Genomic DNA, 18,499 nt, shown 5'->3' with positions numbered 1-18,499 from the left:
TTTATATGTTATAATCGGGCACCGATTATGATATTCAATGTAACTTTCAAAATATATTTGCATTAAAATAAAATACAATGCCATTGAGATTAGGATATAGAAAATTGAAAATATATAGCTCAATGAACAAAACTGGTATTTCCAAACTTCGCTGTTGTCCGTCTTGAGTTAGTTAATTGCTGTTTCACACGTCAAACTACCTGAAAGAGTGAGGATATTGTTGGAGTATGACTCTTGGTTATGTAACATATAATTCTATTCGATTACAAGTTTGAGCTGTTCCGTGGAGCAGCGATGGTTGTGGGAATAGATTCTAGAGTCCGCTGGCAAAATGTATACTGTTATCTTTAGTTCTGCAAATAAACGCGGTCTTTTAATTGTTTGTTTAACATTTGAAGTACAATATTTGCTTCCCTCCCCCCTCCCCTTTCTAATTGTTTCCTGTTTGCTCGTATCAATATCTTTTCTTGATTCAGGTTTATCATTGTGCGTAAAGAAAAGGATGGAGGTTGAAAATTGCCAATTCCTATGGTTGAGGTTTATCTGCAACATGCCCATCGATCCTTAAGCGTGGCTTGATCGCTGATTAAGGAAAATTTAATGGGAAGTTGGAAGGTTATTCGACAGCTGAAGATTCTGCTTTCGCTCCCAACCTTTAAACTAGAGAAGAATAAAATGGAACCCAGAAATCCACAGTTTGTCCAGTGATTTGTAGTATTAGAACTTTTATTGTCGGTTTTACGAGATTTGCTGATATACGTGTACAGTAGACCGCAGTTAAACACCAAGCACTAACTTTTACAGCGTCGGTTTAGCCACACATGAGCCAGGCATGTGATCTGATTAGCCAATGGTCATTCGAAAGACTTTTAACTTGAGGCATAGATAAACTAATATTCTAATCATCAGCTATATCATTAACTTTTATAACTACATATAAAGAATTACGCCATCTTCAGGCTTTTGCATCCGTGTAACGGGGTGGCGGTGCTATATGGCAGGCATACACCCTGTGGCCACAGAAACACACAAACACAAATAAAGTACATCTGATTTAACCATAAAGAAAAAATCTCGAAACAGCCGCAGAAAGCTGGCGAAGGCAGTGATCTATCCATCTCAGACTCCCACAATGCGAGCAGAATGATTTTCTATTACTAATTGTATTTTCTTTTGGGATAATAGTAGTTAAATGAAACAAGCACACAATTAAATTTAATCAACATTTATTAATTTAATCACATTCGACCATCATAAAAAGTGACTATTGCTGCGGAATACCTTGTCATTGTTTTTTTTTTTGCTTTTATAATATGCTTATCGGAGATAGGTAATGGTTGAGAATTTCCAGCCGCAATACACCACCAATTATTTCACACGCACAGTAATTAAGACACATCGTAAGTGCACGTTTTTTTCTATCATTAATTAAGTGTGTTCGCAATACATTCCAAATTATCCATTCTATTAGGCAGTTCATGTTGTTGGGTATAATCACATAATGCTAAATAAAATCAGCAAACTAAATCAATCACCATATCATTTCATATTTTCGTCTTATTAAAAAGCAATAAAATCTTTATTCAAAATGGCCATTTCTTCTGAGATTTTGCCACCTTCCACTTTTAAAGGGAGCTGCAAAACTCTGTACAGGGGTGATCAGTCAAGGTTGATTGAAAAGGTTAAAATTATGCACACGGGATTTCATTAGAAATAATGTCGAATTAAGGCTCGAAAGAACTTCAAAAACAGGTGGACTGGTTTACATAAAACTAGCCATCAACGTGCTGGAGGATTCATTCTGCTCAACACGTTTAACAGTGGAATTAGCACAAACTGAATGACGTTTTGCTTTGAGGCCAAAGGGGGTAAAGTTACTTGGTCTCTTTTTCTGTTGTCTCCTGCTCAGGCTCTTCCTGTTCTTTCTTGACCTCTTCCTCCTCGTCGTCGTTCCGAGAGGTTGGAAATTTGTCCTTGTTGTTCTCTTTTTTCCATTTCATTCTCCTATTTTGAAACCAAATCTTCACCTGTCTCTCAGTCAGTCCCAGAGCATGTGAAACCTCGATCCTCCGCTTTCGAGTTAGATACGGATTGAACAGGAATTCCTTTTCCAGCTCCAGAGTTTGGAATCGGCTGTAAGTCTGTCTTCCTCTGCGTCTACCGGGTGCTGCTAAAGAACACGAGAATCACAAGAGACAATAAATATCGGATAAAATGCATATACAACCGAATAACGACAGCCTAGGAACAGGAACGGCAAGAACGGTAATGGCATGCAAAGAAAGTGGTCCTATAAAAGCAGACAGAATATTATAGACAGCGTTAAACACCTTGGCGATATAACTGAGCAGCAGTAAAACGTGAGATGGAAGCTAATTCTAATATATCCAAACCTTGAGGTCTCATCCAGGGAAACATTTGAGTAGGAGACGAGTTCTGATTTAAGTGCTCTGGTTCTTCGCCAATATTACTGCTAGACGATTTACAGTCAGGATATTGTACCAGATCGGCCTCTTGCTGTGTCGTAAAAATTTGCTGTCTTTGTAAGTTATCGTATCCGTAAAATTTAGAGGGGTCACCATGACACGTAATTCCACAAGGATTCTGTTGAAAGCCAGCATTAGGAAGTGCAGATGTCCCATGATGGTAAAAATCTTGAACTTGAGCTGGGTGCTGGAAGCCTGCGCCGCTGCTGGGACCATAGACCACAGCGTGTCTGCTGGTCACGTCTTGTGGAAACCGGCAGTCATAGTAAGTGGGACTTAGTGCTTCTCCTGGCTTGTACTTGGAGTAGAATGGATTAACAAAATATGAACTCATCTGTGCAGACTCTAGAATGACCAACGAATATCAACAAAGTAAATGTTAAACAATGCTGGAGTGATGTTATTGGGTCCCCCGTTCTACAGAGTGCTCATGATGGCAATGCAGGTCCAGTATGCACTGATGCCCGGTGGAACATACTCGCTAATACTGTAGGTACACAACTGCCTCACTGCTGTGGCTGCTTCACTTTGAAAGCGCAGATCAGTTCTAAGCCAGCTGAGAAGGTCGTTGCCTGCCGTTTACAGTTACCGCTTTCGCGGGCAACACCTCTGTGCTGGAAAATGATATTTTTTTTAAAAAAATGTAGAGGGCATACAGATCGGGGGGAAAAAAGGATAACATGCGGATTAATATATTCAGCACACTCTCGTTACAATTAGGCGGGCCGCATCACAGAAAACATGAAATACGTGCGCCACTCAACTGAAGAGAAATGAAGCTGGCCCGGTTACAGCACAGCAATTAGATTTTAGAACACAACAAGGTGAGATTGGTCTCAAGGTCAAGACATAGTGAGGAGAAAAAGCCGGAAGGCTAAAAGGCTAAAGTTTGAATTAAGATCAGGGATTATTTTTATTGGCTGTTTCTGTAAATCTTATTGGATCTGTGTGGGTCTGTCAATCTGTCTGTCTACCCAGCTTATATTTACACACATATATATTTCTATTTACATAATTAAGTATAGCTGACGCATGGATACTTCTGTGAGTTACATATAAACTGTTATCAATCGATAATAATTCTCACTGGGTTTAAGTAGGCAGCAGATGAGCAGAAATCGAACCTTTCCCACTAAAAAATTGTATCAAGCAACATTGTTGTAGTATATACGAGAAAACCCCATCTACAAAGAGCGCGAAGAAGTAGTTACCCTTGCCTCAGATAAAAAAATAGGCTCGCTTGACTGAAACTTCGAGGTTAATTACGAGCTAATGAAAATCATGCCTGTGAATACAATTTCCATCATTTCAGCCCTGGCAGACGTCATTGCCGAGAAAGGCAGCTTGCATCTCCAGGCAAACACAAAGTTCGTAGCTTGAGGTTGAAATTTCATCAAGAAGCTCAGCATCGGGAGGAACAGCAAGCCTGAGATGATAGGCGTGCAGCCCTCGAGCTGGTTAGTTTTAGCTGCTGATAGCTGAATCGCTCATGAATAAAGTGAATCCCATTTTTACCCCCTTCAAGCGACTGTGTTTAAAGTTTAAACGAAAAAAGCTCTTGATCTGTTAAACTTGTATTCACCAGTGAACTTTGTCCCTCACGCTTCGGTGGGTGTCTCAAATCTACCGAATGCTGAAGGGAGAGAAAATCAGAAATGTCCTCGCTGGCTGCTTCCACTCTTATACTTCAATGAATGCAGAAAACGTTCATTCAAAATGAGCCCAAAATGTGCTGCAGGGATATTCCTCTTCAGTCAATTCTCATTTATTTGCATAAAACAAAAATAGTCAGGTAAAAAAACGCGTTCTCATTTTTTAATGGGATGTGCTGCCGTTTGCCCCGTTTTAACTCCATGATAGGAACAAGACACTAATCGCAATTCACAGCTAAATTTTTCGGCAAACCGCACTTTTCACAATGATGAAAATTTTTCATTAATCAGCAATGCGATTGATAGGCGTATTAATGTTGTATTGTACATACTTACATATGTAAATTCACTTTTCTGCAAAACTCAATTTCATCGGAATGCTTACTTCATTTAAGCCAAGTTTGTAAGAAAGGATAAATGATAGGAAGAGAATCTCTCGCTCTGCTGTCCCCTTTTAATACAAAGCATTCAAATCCATTTATTATTTTAAAAATCTGACCCTCGAGGCTGGAAAGCTTAAATGTACAGCTCGTTGTTAGTCGTGTTTTACGTTTCCTTTTGCATTGTTATCTAAAACGATTACAGAACCTCGTTGAATCGAAGGGAAGAGACGCCAGGATCTGAAAGGATAAGTTAACACTTACCGGGGTTATTGAACAATCCCGCAATGAGCGGCAACAAACAAATGTATATGATATTTATTGTAATTATGGAGTGTGGGGTACGTGCCTAATGTAAAGCAGCCAAGTGTCTACTTTAAAAACGGCGACAAGTGTTTTTGCCGAAATCTTGGGAACTGTTTTTAAAAAATATTGAAATGGCACCTCCACCGTCATTCTGTAGGTATGATTTAAATTTTAACTTTAGACATTATTCACTTTCTTCTCTCTCGAATTTGTAGCCAATTTATTCCGAGACATAGCAATGCAGCGAGCACATGAGAAGTCAAATCAATGTGTCACTTATTTTATACTTTGAAATTTGTAACTGTACTCAAACGCTTGAAAATGTTTCAGAAATCATTGAAAATTATTACAGCATATACCCTGAAAGAACTGTTATAAGGAGAAGATTGTAAAATTGGCCGCTAATGGAATTTTTAAAAATTGGAGGCCCAACTCTTTTTTGATTATTAATTTTTAGACTGAAATGCACAATAAAATAAACACGTGTCTACGCCTGTTAAGGTCGAGAATTACACAGTAATGCTAAGATTAACTGTAAGTGTATTTCATTTGTCGTGGTAATGCTACACTGCATTGTAAAATTTCAGTTTTCGTTTCAGAGTAGTGATTCTTTAATTAAAATTGAGAAATAAAAAAATCTGACATCCTTATTCTCGAAATCTACACCGAAATATCTGGCTATGACTTTAGTGTGCAACTTCAACCATTACACAAAGATCATATTTTACACTTTCATTGAAGGAACATCATTAGAACAAAGGAGAATGCAGGCACAAATATGGAGGGTTTTGTGGAAATTAAGTTGCAACTGGTGTAAATTGTTTTGAATAACCCTTCATTTTGTTCTCAAAAATCTTAGAATATCGAAAGTCTGATACGTGTAACTATTTAATGATACATTTCCAAAGAGGTTTTGTGGAACTTCTAACCTTTAAGCGAGCACATGGTCGCACGCCTTTAATTTGGACCGCTTTTTTGAGTATTTGCAATTGTAAGATGAAACTTGCATTTTGAAATTCCTCCAAAAACAGGTTACATATATTACCGTTTTTCGCGTTTTCTGAATTTAAACGCACTATGAAAAAATATGAAGTTCCTTTTAACCGATTTACCGTGTATCTGTTGTCATTTGCAGGTTTTACAATTTGGTATAGTGGAGCGACAGCACCGCCGAGTGGATAGTGAAATGAACTACGACTGAAGTGGAACCGGGGCGACTTTGGTTCACTTTTGTGCGGAATCATTTAAGAACCAGTTAACATGCTAGTGAAGAAACGAAACATAAAAGGAGCTCCATTAGATCTCAATAAAGGCTAAAAAATAAGTTTTATGAAGAATGATTCCGAATTGTCAGGACAGTTTGTCTGATATACCCCGCACTACTTTAACTCGGCATTCAGCACTCTGCAGCAAAGCCCCAGGGATTCAAAAAGTTAGATGATACTTTGAAAATTTACACACTTGGTATTTGACAGAAGGCAGTCGGCTAATTATATATTATTTCGCTAACGACTTTCTAAAAGAAATGTAAGTTAAATCAGTTGATTATATATAAATGTTAATTACTAAAGTAGCAAAATTATTTTCGGATCTAATAATCTGAAGGGTGGGGAGGAGCGTAGAGAGATATGGATGGCTGCACGTGTATACAGAGACAAAGAAAGTAACAGAAAAATAGAGCAGATTAGCGAGAGATCTAAATATATTTCCTATAAATTGTGAAAATGATTTTCTGAATATGCACCAATTGCTGTTGCCACATTTTTAAAACTATGAAAACGTTGGTATGCGCACGAAAGCGAGATGAGAAACATTTATTTGAAGGTACAAAATTAAATAAATTCATAAAACGGGTGCTGTGTTCAATTTAGTGTCCACTCGTCATTTAACAACCCTGTGACACATATTCGTCTATAAATCATTTGCATCTTGCATAATAAAATATAATGAATGTAAGTATTATTTCTTTAGAGGTCTGTTTTTTTCTCCTATCGCGTGTATTTTCAGTTAATGAAGTAAGCCTATAGATTTCCGTGTTATTCTTACTTAACTGGACATGCGGATGAATATTTTGTGCAAATCTGCCGTATGGCGAAGTGTACTCCATTGTACTTCGTACATGTATGTTTGGGAATAGATAAGATTGTCCAGATTCAAGTGACAAAGCGGAATTAATTGTCTTCGCTCCTTTAACGAGTGTCTGCGTTTTTGTTTGTCATCAACAGACAAAACATCTGAATTGGCTGATTTCAAAGAAGTCCGTAATTACATGAAAAAACTATAAAGCCATTAAGGTCAGGCGTCTAGCCAGTTGTGGGGTTTATTGTACCCCGTTCCTTCCGGTTCTAAAGCACTGTATGTAGAATTGTGGCAATAGATGGCGTTGCAATTCAACACCTTTTGAGCACTAAAATTTTCAGAGAACTCTCCAAAAAGAATGAAGTTCTAGTCTTACGAGGCGCGCGATTGTTTTCAGTTTGCAACTTTGGTGAGATAGTGACATTAAATAAAATAAATCTGCCTGTGCTCAGTGCCCAATTTTGTAAGCAGTTATAATAAATACGCACCCAGTGATTTGCCAACAATGTGTACTTTGTTGTTTATTTTTGTACCTTTAATTAATGTACCCAGTGTGTTTGTAACTATGAATCATCCCAACGTGTTACGCGTCGGATATCAGCAGTAATAATATACATAACATTGTCCAAGCAACGAAGAAGAAACTATAAAACATATTTTTTTATGTAAATAAGGCCGAAAGTAATTTCCTTCGAGCAGCTACCAACTCAAATGCTAAGGAAATAATCAAAACGCATTGATTAAAACACGTTTTTGTTTCAAAAGATACTTTGATCTACATTATATGTGGGACGTATATGGGTCAGCCTGTGTATCGTGAATAATTGCTAATTATTACAACCCAGAAAATCCAAGATTTCAGAATTGTTTTATAATTTATGCAACCGGTGGTCTTTCCCCATCGGAGGTCAATATTAGATTGCTGATCAGTTAATTTGAACGAAATCCTTTTTGGATCATCCTAGTATTAGCATCCATTTGTCAAAACTGAACGTTTCAAACAGAAATGGAAGCAATATAATGCCCTTCTAATGGATTGTATAGTATTGCTTTGCAGTCCCTCCTGAAATGGCTAATGTTTCACATCCAAACAAAGTTAATCGCATCATAAATGACTTTTCGAGCAGGCAGCAAATCTGAATTGTTTATAAATTTTATTGTTATCGTAACGAGGAAACGTGAGGTACAAACCAGCGGACATGAGTGGAACTTCCTGCTTAGTCGTTTGACTTCTGCAGCACAGCATGATTTTTATTATCACATCTATGGCAGCTATTAAATGCTGCAGAGGATCTGGGAGTAAGTCAAAAAGTACTGTGATATTATATTTTCTCACATTTTCATTACATTAATTACACTGGATTTGACGTAATGATCCAAGTGACCGCATCTTTATAACAGTATTGAAATCGACGCAATAAACACAGAATTAAAGCAGGTCATATTCACTTGTCACTAAAATAAGCTTGCTTCAGATTGTCCCAAACGCACAAAAAAGATGTCAACAGCTGTTGGAAAAGTAACAAAATTTGGACACCTTTCAATTCACTTGTGTTCCTTCGTCAAGGTGCTTTTAGCTTTATGATACGTTCAGGTTATTCGAGAAATATCCCTTCCCATAGTGACCACGAAGCTCTGCTAATTTAACTTGAAATATTTTAAATAAATAGTACATTGGTTTGACACCCTTTATCAGCACAGTGGTGGTGTCATTGCACTTGTAAATAACTGAATAATGTACAGTGAGTGGCGCTTTTATTACAGTTCACAGAGGAACCGGCAGAAAAACTGAATAGGGAGACAAAGGGTCCGCATTTCTCTATATTTATATCTAAGTGATACGCTAACAGTACAGCGGAAACATAACATCTTACAGGTTGCACAACTAAAGAAAACGTTGAAATATGCGTGCTTAATTTATGTATAAAACAAGTATATTCTAATAATGGTGTCAAAGTTTTATCGTATTACAACCAATGTGCTGACATCAGATTAAATTCCGTTTAATGTAACCAAATAGCAGCAAATCAGGGAGTCTCTACACAAATGTCAGTTATTTAAACACAGGATTGCTCCGGAGCTGTACAACACTGGGAAACATAGACCGTGCTTTGAATAGGCACCACTAGATAGACAATACACTTTTTACACAGTCTGTTTGTAGGATTTTCAGATCTATCGCTTAGATACGGATGTTCACTCATGGTTCTTCGTTATTTTTCACTTTGTTCATCTTTTTCATTTTCATTCTTCTGTTTTGAAACCAAATCTTTACCTGTCGCTCGGTAAGATTTAAAATTCTAGCAACTTCGTAACGCCGGTCTCTGGTGAGATACATATTAAATAAAAACTCCTTTTCTAATTCAAGCGTCTGGTACTTGGTATAAGGGCAGCGTTTCTTCCTGGTAGAGCGAGCATGGATCCAATTTATTGCGGGGTGATCTGGAAGGAATGGAAAAACAGGAATTAAAATCTGAACACCTCCTGAATATTTTCTACGGGATTTCGGACATGCTCAAGAATTTCCACAACGCAATAATATTAATCAAAACTACAGACCCCCCTTTTCCACTGGGCGCTTGTCAAGTTCAATGAGATTTCATATATTAGAAGTTGAGACAGCGATTGATTTTAGTCTGTTTGGGATTGTTTTGAAACGGGGGAAACGAGGGGAAAACAATCTTTGATAGAAAGAATGGAAAAAATGCAGTTAAAAATGTTTAAATTAGAAAAGTGTATTCTACCTTCGACTTTCCCAGTAGTCCTGCAAAATGCAACGAGAAGGAATGCATCAACGTTTTACAGTCTTGTCAGACACAAATTTGTGTGTAAAAATTCCCTGTAAACAATATAAACTCTTTACTGCTGGCTGTGGGTTTTCAGACTTGGGTAGGCGTCTAGACATTTTTATAGGTTTGTAAAACCATCAGCTTTGCACACTCGGGTCTACAGGTTCGGGTTGTAAATCAAGCTGCAATTTTTGCACTTACTTGGGTCAAGTTGCTGTTGTTTCTCCTCCTTGTGCTCACTGTTGCTCGTAATCTCGGAGCTAGCGCAGCCAAGCTCTTTGGGAAGCTTCTCCCTACACTCTGAGTAGGAGCCGCAAGTGAATTCTGGCAGGCTGAGGGTTTGCAGCTCAAAGGAAGAGCTCTCAGTCCTCTTGGTTGACAAAGTTTCTGGCTTGATCCCGTAATGCCGGCCGTTGGGATGGAATCCGGGGAAAGAGACTGAACTGGAAAGTGGTTCTAACCATGAGCGCACGTATCTGCTGTCTCCAGCTGCAAGATGCGATTGATGCATGTAAGGATGATAGATTCCTGCAACGGCGGCAGAGGACTGAGGATGGACGGGAGACCAGGGATTTGAAAATGCTGTTGACTTGGGGGTAAAACTGCAGGAAGAGAAATCTGAACTGTCTGCTACACCTGATGGCCTTGAGGCTGTGCTGTGAGCTCCTTGAGCATATCTAGCCGCGTATAAGTCCTCTGTCTCCTGTCCTATCAACGAATCAACATAATAATTGTGTATAGTGCCACCGGTCGACATTTTAGGCTCTCTGGCTTTCATAGAAAAGGTTACACTGGAAAGTGTATCTGATACCTTCACTCAGAACAATCATAGTATTTTGCCGACTGCAGTTGCAGCTATTGGTTGCGGCCCTCACGTGACTGTATTTACCAATACAGCGAGTAAATCAATCCGCTCATCGGCCTTACCGCAACTGGGCCTAGACCAGCTTTTACAGAAATAACAAAAAATGCATTATCAATGGACAGAACAAAATCATTTGATCAGGATTGTTGGAAACGTTCTGCTGGAACCTAAGGAACAACATCTCCAAGTGCAGTTAAAACAGCGTCTGGAGAAGCAGGGGACTATTTTCCCCGTAAGCTAATTAATGTCTGTCACTCATTTCATAATCAGTAGTGCGTGGTCCATGATCTATGTCAAGAGCAAATATCTGTTAGCTTAGTGCAATAAAGCGGCAAGAAAACACCTTCGAGGTACGTTGGTGTTTCTATACTGTATATTCCCTGCTTAGAAAAGAGCTTTTACAGACCATTGGCTGGTTACTCTCATAAAAGGAGTGAACGACATGTTGTTAAACGAAGGATTTGAGCTACTTTTTTCAAATCTGGACCATAGGAACGTGCTGAGTTATTTCCCATTCTTCGAATTTTCCTCGGCTTATATTTTAATTACTTTTAAGTATCACTGCATTTGAAGTAAAGGGTTCCTCGCCCCTTTATAGTCTGTACTCAGAAGCCACCATAAATGCTTTTATGTCTATCAATAAAATTTTTATGAGGTGCATTTGATTATACATTAATGTGTCTTTAATAAAACAGGCCTCTTTTGGCATAGTAAAGTATGCTTAACCAAAACTGGACGCCAAAAGGTTCCCACAAAGGTACAAGTATTCCAGCCTATAAATATGTTTCTCGTTCATCGCCTGTTAATAGCAGCTCAGTGTACCATGGTGTACAAAAGAGGAGAATGTGCCCGCTGTTTGGAACATAAACGCACCACCAGCTCCAAAGCCGTGTTTCAGTGCTCTCGCTAGTCGATAGAATGGAGGAATTGCAGTGAGCCTAAGAGTACAGATCGAGAAGTTTGAGTTGGTTCCGAGTTTTAAAAGATGATAGCCATTAAACAGCTGCCGAGAAATTGCGCGTTTCTTCAGATGCCACATTCAGTGACCGTCCACCATGACACAATCAGGCAAACCTCGCTAGCCTAAAGGGAATAAATTCAGTTTTACATAGTTTAAAAAAGCTAGGCATTTCTAGTTTAATTCCTCTTTCTTTTTCACATTGAACTTAGTTTTTTTTCTCCTTTTGAGTGGTCAGTAACTGCGCAGTAATCTTGGCATTCACCATGGCCAGATTACAAGCATCTCACGGACCTTTCAGAATACACATCTTATTAAATATACTGTATTCTTATCGGCTCCACTTTCTCACTTGTTAATGGGCAAAGACTTTATCATTTGTAATCTCTAATATAAACGAGAAGAAAAACTGCTTAATGTATTGTGGCGAATGATCAAAACCTAAAGATAAGCAAAGCCGAAGGATAAGGCACATCAGTAACCGTTCAACAACTTTGTTGCAGTGTGAACCGTTATATATTACTGCCTCGCCTTAGTGCACTCAAGCCATTTTATTTAAACAAGGTGCAACAATTACAGGGCTAAGTTTAATTTCTACTTAACCAGATCCAGTTTATCCCGATGTAACATGATGCAAATGTCAATCTTGCCCAATTTAGGCAGTAGGCAACCATACAGATTTAGGTGACTAATCGGATGCTTTTCGCGAATTACAAGTTTTTGTCAAATTGGAAGAATAGGAAAACATTAATTGCTGGTTGTTTTATGCCATTTGCACAAGATAAATGCGGCTTGTTCCTTTCTTGACTGTTAATTACTTTAAGAATGAGGGATGCAATCTCTCCTGCAGCTAGGCGCTGCGATTGTTATGTGTAAACAAAAGAGTGGATTATAATTTTCCTTTTAAGATTATTTAAATAAAGCGTAAATAAATTCAAATTGCTGCAACATTCATATCTATAAAGTTTACTGCAGTTCATGCAATGAAAGGTCGCCGGAAATGTCTTTCGTTGGCTGCCATTTTACAGCACTTCAAGCGATACTTTGTTTTTTACAGAGTTAAAATGTTAAGATTAAATATCAACCCCTCCCCCCACCCATCCACAAATTAATTCAGCAAACGCCTTGAAATTTAACTACCGGGTGAATAGTACATCAGTGATAAAGGATTACTTTCCTTGTAAACACCCGGGCTTAATTTAAAAAACAGCAAAAGCGTGCTTTCGAATATTTAAACATTTGCATGGATCGTGGTTTTACAAAACTCTGTTAGGCGAATCATTCTTCTAATTGCAATTGTTATCAAGGATAAGTAACTAATTTCATCCGTTAATAATTTTAACCCGATTAATTGACCTTGATTTAATTAATTTTCTCATTTGTAAATACAAAGACAGCTGTTAAAACGAATTGGGAAGAATGTTTAGCCTGCGGTCTGGACAAGAGGAAATAATTTCCATTTAGTATTCGTAGGACTGTAATTCGAAACAAATATTATGCTAAACAATCACTGTTTCTGCACAATGCAAAACCCAAATCCTGCGGTGCTTTACTCCAAACTTGGACTTGATTGAGCCAGTGGCTGCGTTTAATTTAGTTTCATTTTTATATGTGTTTTTTTAATGACCCCGTGCAGTCTGTAATTTTAAATGTTTCACGTCTTTCCATCTGTGTAAAGCCTTGTAAATTTGCTGCCACGTTGTTTAATTTAACGACTTCATAATGTCTGGGACACTAAGCTGTTATCGAAGAATTTTAGTAATTTTGATCAACGGTTAAGTGCCTAGCACTTTGTTGCTATTATATACGTGTCTTTTTGTCTGTTCTAATTTAGGCTGCTCCATGTAATTAGGAGGACAAAACTAGGAATACGGTAGATTCTGAAAAGACATAGATCTGTAAAAATGTTACCTTGACTCTTGAAGCTGTTTATTAATTGAATTGAACCATCTCCATAAAAAAATGTAACGAATTAAACCATTAACCGATTGTCCTTTTCGGTCCATTATATGCTTACAGCGCTTTAAATTGTGTTTTTTTTTGCCTCTATTAACCTTAGGTTAAGGAATTCCACATCATAAATACCATTTAATAAATATTACGACATTTTGAAATTCGTTACGCGGTGTGCTAAAAATAGCAAAGACCTCAGCATTTTACTAAAATTGTTCTCCTTATCGGCGCGGGTGACATTTATAAGATGCAGCTGCGCATCCAGAAAGAACGGAGTTCTGAATTCACGCTGTTTGACCCTCACTGCAACTAAATATCCTGTGTTTCGTATAGGATAAAAATAACACGTGAGCATAATAATTGCCATTTGCATTGAACCTGTCGGGATAACTAGTCTTAGATGCGTTACTTCTGTTTATTAACGCCAAAGACTCCATTAGAACAGTAGTTTTGATATCCTGGTTAAGATTAAACTCAAATAAATAAATAATCAAGCACTGAACCGTGAACGTTGTTTTCGTTAATAAAGCGGATTATTATTTTCCGTACATATTTCCATAGCAAACTTTAACGTTTAAATTAGAAATTTCAGTTGTTAGTTCAGATAGTGTCCGCTTATGTCCCAGTAGAAGGTTTATGCTCATAATCATAAAGGAAACTTAGATTCCTATTAACGCATAGCAGCTCCAAAGAGACAAAACATAAATAAATCTGTAATAAAAACAGAAAATGCTGAAAATACTCAGCAGGTCAGGCAGCATTTGTGGAGAAGGAAACAGGCCCTTCGACCTGAAGGGTTAACTATTTCCCTTGCTGTCTGACCTATTGAGTGTCTCCAGCATTTTCTGTTCATATTTCAGATTCTCAGCGACCACAGTATTTTCATTTTCGATAAAGAAATATGTACTTGCTTCTTGGACAAGTTCCTTCTACATGGTTTCTTTTTAAAAATAGAAGCCAACAGACGCAATAAATAATAATTTGAGAAGTAAATGCGTATGTTTACAATGATGTTACTTGTATCAAACTGGGCGCATTGTCGGTTTAATCTTGCCCTTTGCTTTAATTTAGAATCGAACTCATTTAACGATTTAGCGCTGGTCGGTTGAAGATTACGGGAACGTAATGTTCTGAAATATGAAGAAAGGAATTCGGATTTACTTCTATATTGCACATTTACATTAAATTTATTAAACCTTTAAAGTATTGTGAAAAGTATTACGTTTAAATCATTTTCCTTGAAGTGCCCACGAGTAATTTAACAATTTCGCCTCTTGGCGAAGGCTTCGTAAATTGCAAAATGGATTGAAGAAATTGAAATCTAAGTTAGGATTTATTGTTTATATTTATATTTATTTATATATATATACTATATATATACGTGCAACAGACACATGCATATAAATAGACATGAAAATTTGTATCACGACTGCATCACATACTCCAAAAATGTACCTAAGAATGTCTCCTACAGACCTGTTATTTTAACACTGTACTTTATGGGACCACTGTTTAAGAGTAACTCTGTAATTAACAATTCAAATCGTGTGTCTCTAATACTGTTGCTCATGGTATTGTCACATCTGATTTGCAATTACTAAATAAATGTATTTTTTCTGAATGTAGTGATTTTGGAAAATGTGGTGTTCTGGTGTACAGCACACTTGGCTCAAATTGCCCGAATAACTTCAGCATGTCAAATAACTTAAGACCTACTTACTAAACAAAGTAAATAATTTGTCGTGTATTAGATAGGACAATTTCTTAGAAAATATTCTTGTTAAGGTAAACGTGCTAATTGTACTTTCAAGCAACCATAACACTAAAATGGTCAAATCAGAATAATTGACAATATCCCAGAGTGGGCAAACAGCAAGGTTCTAAGGTCCCCGGTAAACCGCCACAGTATTAAGTGTGTTGAATCACGGTGGAATCCGTATTCCACGCTCATGAGAAGGTGAGGTTAGTGGTCAGTTCTCGAATTCGGGTTTCTCGGTTCATTTTCTTCAGCTTCATCCTCCGATTTTGAAACCAGATCTTGACTTGTCTGTCGGTCAGATTCACGCTCTTACTTATCTCTAGACGGCGCTCACGAGTCAGGTACATATTAAATAAAAACTCTTTCTCTAATTCCAGTGTTTGATATTTTGTATAAGGACATCTCTTCTTCCTCCCACTCTTTGCTGTTAGCCAGTTGCTTATCGGAGTTTTGAGCTCTTCTATCATAATAAGAAATAAGAGGTGAGATTTTAGCAAACACGTCTGTATAAAAACTAAGTTTCGAATCAGTCTCAGCCAGTGTGGTTGTACACAAAACTGACATCCTACGTTATGCACAGACTGTAGCAACCTAATACATGCCCGTTACTTGTTGCTAAATCGTCAAACAACTGCGCACAAATATTGGTGCAATTCAAAGAGAAAATCGCTTAATACATCAAGTGTTAAAATATGCTTTTGGAGATTGACAAACAGTATTATATAATACACCATTTATTGTAATGTACATTTTGGGACAGGCTTCTTTGTGAATTGTAAAATATATGCCAGAGCGATTTAAGATGCACGGAAACAGACAATTTGTTAACATTGGATGATTAGTAGGCAATGTTGTTACTTGTGAACGGAATGTAAAGCTATGGGCTGCAGTGCACCAATAGGATTTTCACTAATAGGTCGTTTCTCAACTTCATAACCAAAATTTACTGATTGTGAAATCCTGACAATACAGACGTATGTGGTCATGATAATAATTCCGGAGGTAAATCTTAGGCTATTAAACATACTATCGCTGCCTCTTATAGAGCAGGTTAATTGGAATTTATGATTTTACGCGCTGGTAATATCTCACATTCTACGAATGGAACTTTTATCACTGCTTATAGTAATATGTTAGATATCTAACATAAAATGTTCAATGGAAAGCGACAATTTTAACTGCGACCAACAGTTTCCCAGCCGCTATTCCCAGGTCAGCAAATGATGCAACTTATTTTCCACAATGGAGCGAGTACAACTGTGCTTGCGCCGTAGTGCCAAATATATAAATAGTTGCCTTTAATATACTGTATGTGGTGTACGGCACTAAAAGTTTCATCCAGTATCCTAGGGCTCGCATTATATGACACATTCCAATGCCAAGATGAAACTATCAATGTTATACTGACATCTGTAAATGATTTGCTGGCCTTTACTACGTCATTAATAATTTCATGGAATCGCTGAGCACATTTCCCAACAATTCATTGCATTAAAAGAAAGCTGTCCTTTTATTCAGCATTATGCAGACTTTGTGCTTTGTTTGTAAATTTAGGTGATCAGAAATACACATACCTTGCCAAACATATTGCCATGATAAAGTTACGTATTGTAGTGGCTATGCAAGCTTTTGTATTCCCTTTACGACGCTGCCATGCTCACATTAAATCCTTTAAATGCTCACCTTTAGTCTCATTGTCCGATAGCTCCGAGCTAGATTCGGCTTCCTCAGCGGTTGCAGTGGCCTCCATTATTCTCGGCTTTAGTTCAGGAGTTTCCACATATATTCCCTTAATGGGTTCCTGTGCGTTTGGCTTCTCGATTATTTTCCTTTCCACTGAAGATTGGCTGGATACCTGGAGTTTATTGATAAGCCCTAGATTTGGCTGCGGCATTACGTTTGAACTGATTTCCCCAGCGTGATTATAGTCCAGGCTTTTCTCCAAAGGATAAGCTTGACAGAGTCTGAAATATCCCGGGATGGGAATTTCAGGGTTTTCAATGGAACAGTTTTCGGAGACCAGCCTGGGATAAGCGGGAATTGCGTTAGGATTGAGTTTTGCCCGTTTATCAGAATTATACATGCAGCAAGTGCTTTCTTCCTTTATGCTAGCAGGAAATGAGCACGTGGGCATCTGTGGAGTAACAGGTTGTTCAATTCGGCATGGTCTTGAAGGGTCAGCCCAGCCATCTACCTGAGGTAAATACGGATGAACGCTGATGCTCATGTTTTGATGGCTAACCTCTCCTCGTTTAGTCATGGTCGGGAGCAGTCCACAGGTCTGCATTCCGTAAGTTCCCATATCCGCGCTCGATGGCATGTACATGGAGCTGCTTGAATAGAAACCGTCACCCCTACAAGCACTAATCAGGGAATCTACTAAAAACGAGTTAGTGGCGGGCGAGCTGCTGGGACAGGACATTTTGGAGAGTAATTTGAAGAAGGCAGATGATGTCCTTTGTAAGCTGACATCTCTAACAAAACATTCCCTGTGTAATTGTGGATGCCTCTGTACAAGCACATGACTGCGGAGCCAATGGAATTTGAAAATGGCCTTGAAGCACTACCTCCCCGCATATCACATGACCCACAGCCGGTTGAATTTGAGCTTAACTGTGGACAACAGCGACACCTACAACTGCAATTCCAAAGTGGCGCCCGCTCCCGTTCATCGTAAGCTCCACACAGTCCCTGGCTCAAACCTTTCATCATGTTCATACTTCAGGCTGTTTAATTTCTACCCAGCCCATCGATCGGAAAATAATTAGCATTCCGCTTGCTAAAATGCCACTAGCTTTTTTGATAAGGCTAAAAGGGAACTGATCGAAGAAAAAAATCGTTGTAATTTCTGACCATCGGGAAGTTTTTAGTAGAAAATGTCGGCGATATGGAATGAGTGCGGAGCAGAGCAGGTTCATGATCTGAACGTCTTCGTAGTTTTAGGGACCCCGGAGCTGCCAGGACATTTCACTGTATACATTCTACACATCACGCCTATTATCTGTATACCAGTCGGATCATGCACTTTGTTTTGATATAAACCAAGCATTTTGTGAAATCAATGAATGAAATCAAAACAATGCAGGCTTATCAGCATTCATTGATAAAATTATTGCTGTTATTGAGCTAAACTACACTCTATTTAGCTGCATGCACGTAAAAGCATTTTAATGCATAATAAAACCAATCTTCATGAGTAAAATTTATCCTTAGGAGCGGCCATAAGAGCGTTCACATTTGAATTATTGTAAGCTGCCTCACGCTCTGTTCTT

At 38.1% G+C, this 18,499-nt stretch overlaps 3 protein-coding genes across 3 annotated transcripts; all 3 read right to left on the bottom strand.

Moving 5' to 3' along the window:
* Positions 1-1,795: 1,795 nt before the first annotated feature.
* Positions 1,796-2,913, bottom strand: LOC121284993 (homeobox protein Hox-D8). The gene is made up of 2 exons (XM_041201049.1): positions 2,394-2,913; positions 1,796-2,170 (listed from the first exon to the last, which is right to left on the bottom strand). Exons 1-2 carry the CDS (start codon positions 2,818-2,820, stop codon positions 1,875-1,877), a joined length of 723 nt encoding a protein of 240 aa, XP_041056983.1. The 5' UTR covers positions 2,821-2,913; the 3' UTR covers positions 1,796-1,874.
* Positions 2,914-8,889: 5,976 nt separating this feature from the next.
* hoxd9a (homeobox D9a) lies at positions 8,890-10,464 on the bottom strand. The gene is made up of 2 exons (XM_041201059.1): positions 9,894-10,464; positions 8,890-9,345 (listed from the first exon to the last, which is right to left on the bottom strand). Exons 1-2 carry the CDS (start codon positions 10,447-10,449, stop codon positions 9,104-9,106), a joined length of 798 nt encoding a protein of 265 aa, XP_041056993.1. The 5' UTR covers positions 10,450-10,464; the 3' UTR covers positions 8,890-9,103.
* A 4,899-nt stretch (positions 10,465-15,363) lies between these two features.
* On the bottom strand, positions 15,364-17,699 carry hoxd10a (homeobox D10a). Its single transcript, XM_041201305.1, is given in 3 exon segments — positions 15,364-15,687; positions 16,911-17,657; positions 17,660-17,699. Coding segments are annotated over 3 exon segments (1,059 nt in total). The 3' UTR covers positions 15,364-15,415.
* Positions 17,700-18,499: the final 800 nt, after the last annotated feature.

The sequence above is a fragment of the Carcharodon carcharias genome, chromosome 12 (genome assembly GCF_017639515.1).
Source record: "Carcharodon carcharias isolate sCarCar2 chromosome 12, sCarCar2.pri, whole genome shotgun sequence".
NCBI classification, from domain to species: Eukaryota; Metazoa; Chordata; class Chondrichthyes; order Lamniformes; family Lamnidae; genus Carcharodon; species Carcharodon carcharias.
The sequence above is the reverse complement of the archived record's forward strand: the minus strand, read 5'-3'. Positions and strand labels throughout refer to the sequence as shown.

What these genes read in the sequence shown, in the direction of transcription:
- LOC121284993 (XM_041201049.1), bottom strand. Translation starts at nt 2,820, where the DNA reads ATGAGTTCATATTTTGTTAATCCATTCTACTCCAAGTACAAGCCAGGA. An exon ending in TCCCTGGATGAGACCTCAAG is followed by an intron (nt 2,171 to 2,393) that starts GTTTGGATATAT and finishes CGTGTTCTTTAG; the next exon opens with CAGCACCCGGTAGACGCAGA.
- hoxd9a (XM_041201059.1), bottom strand. Translation starts at nt 10,449, where the DNA reads ATGTCGACCGGTGGCACTATACACAATTATTATGTTGATTCGTTGATA. An exon ending in ACAACAGCAACTTGACCCAA is followed by an intron (nt 9,346 to 9,893) that starts GTAAGTGCAAAA and finishes CATTCCTTCCAG; the next exon opens with ATCACCCCGCAATAAATTGG.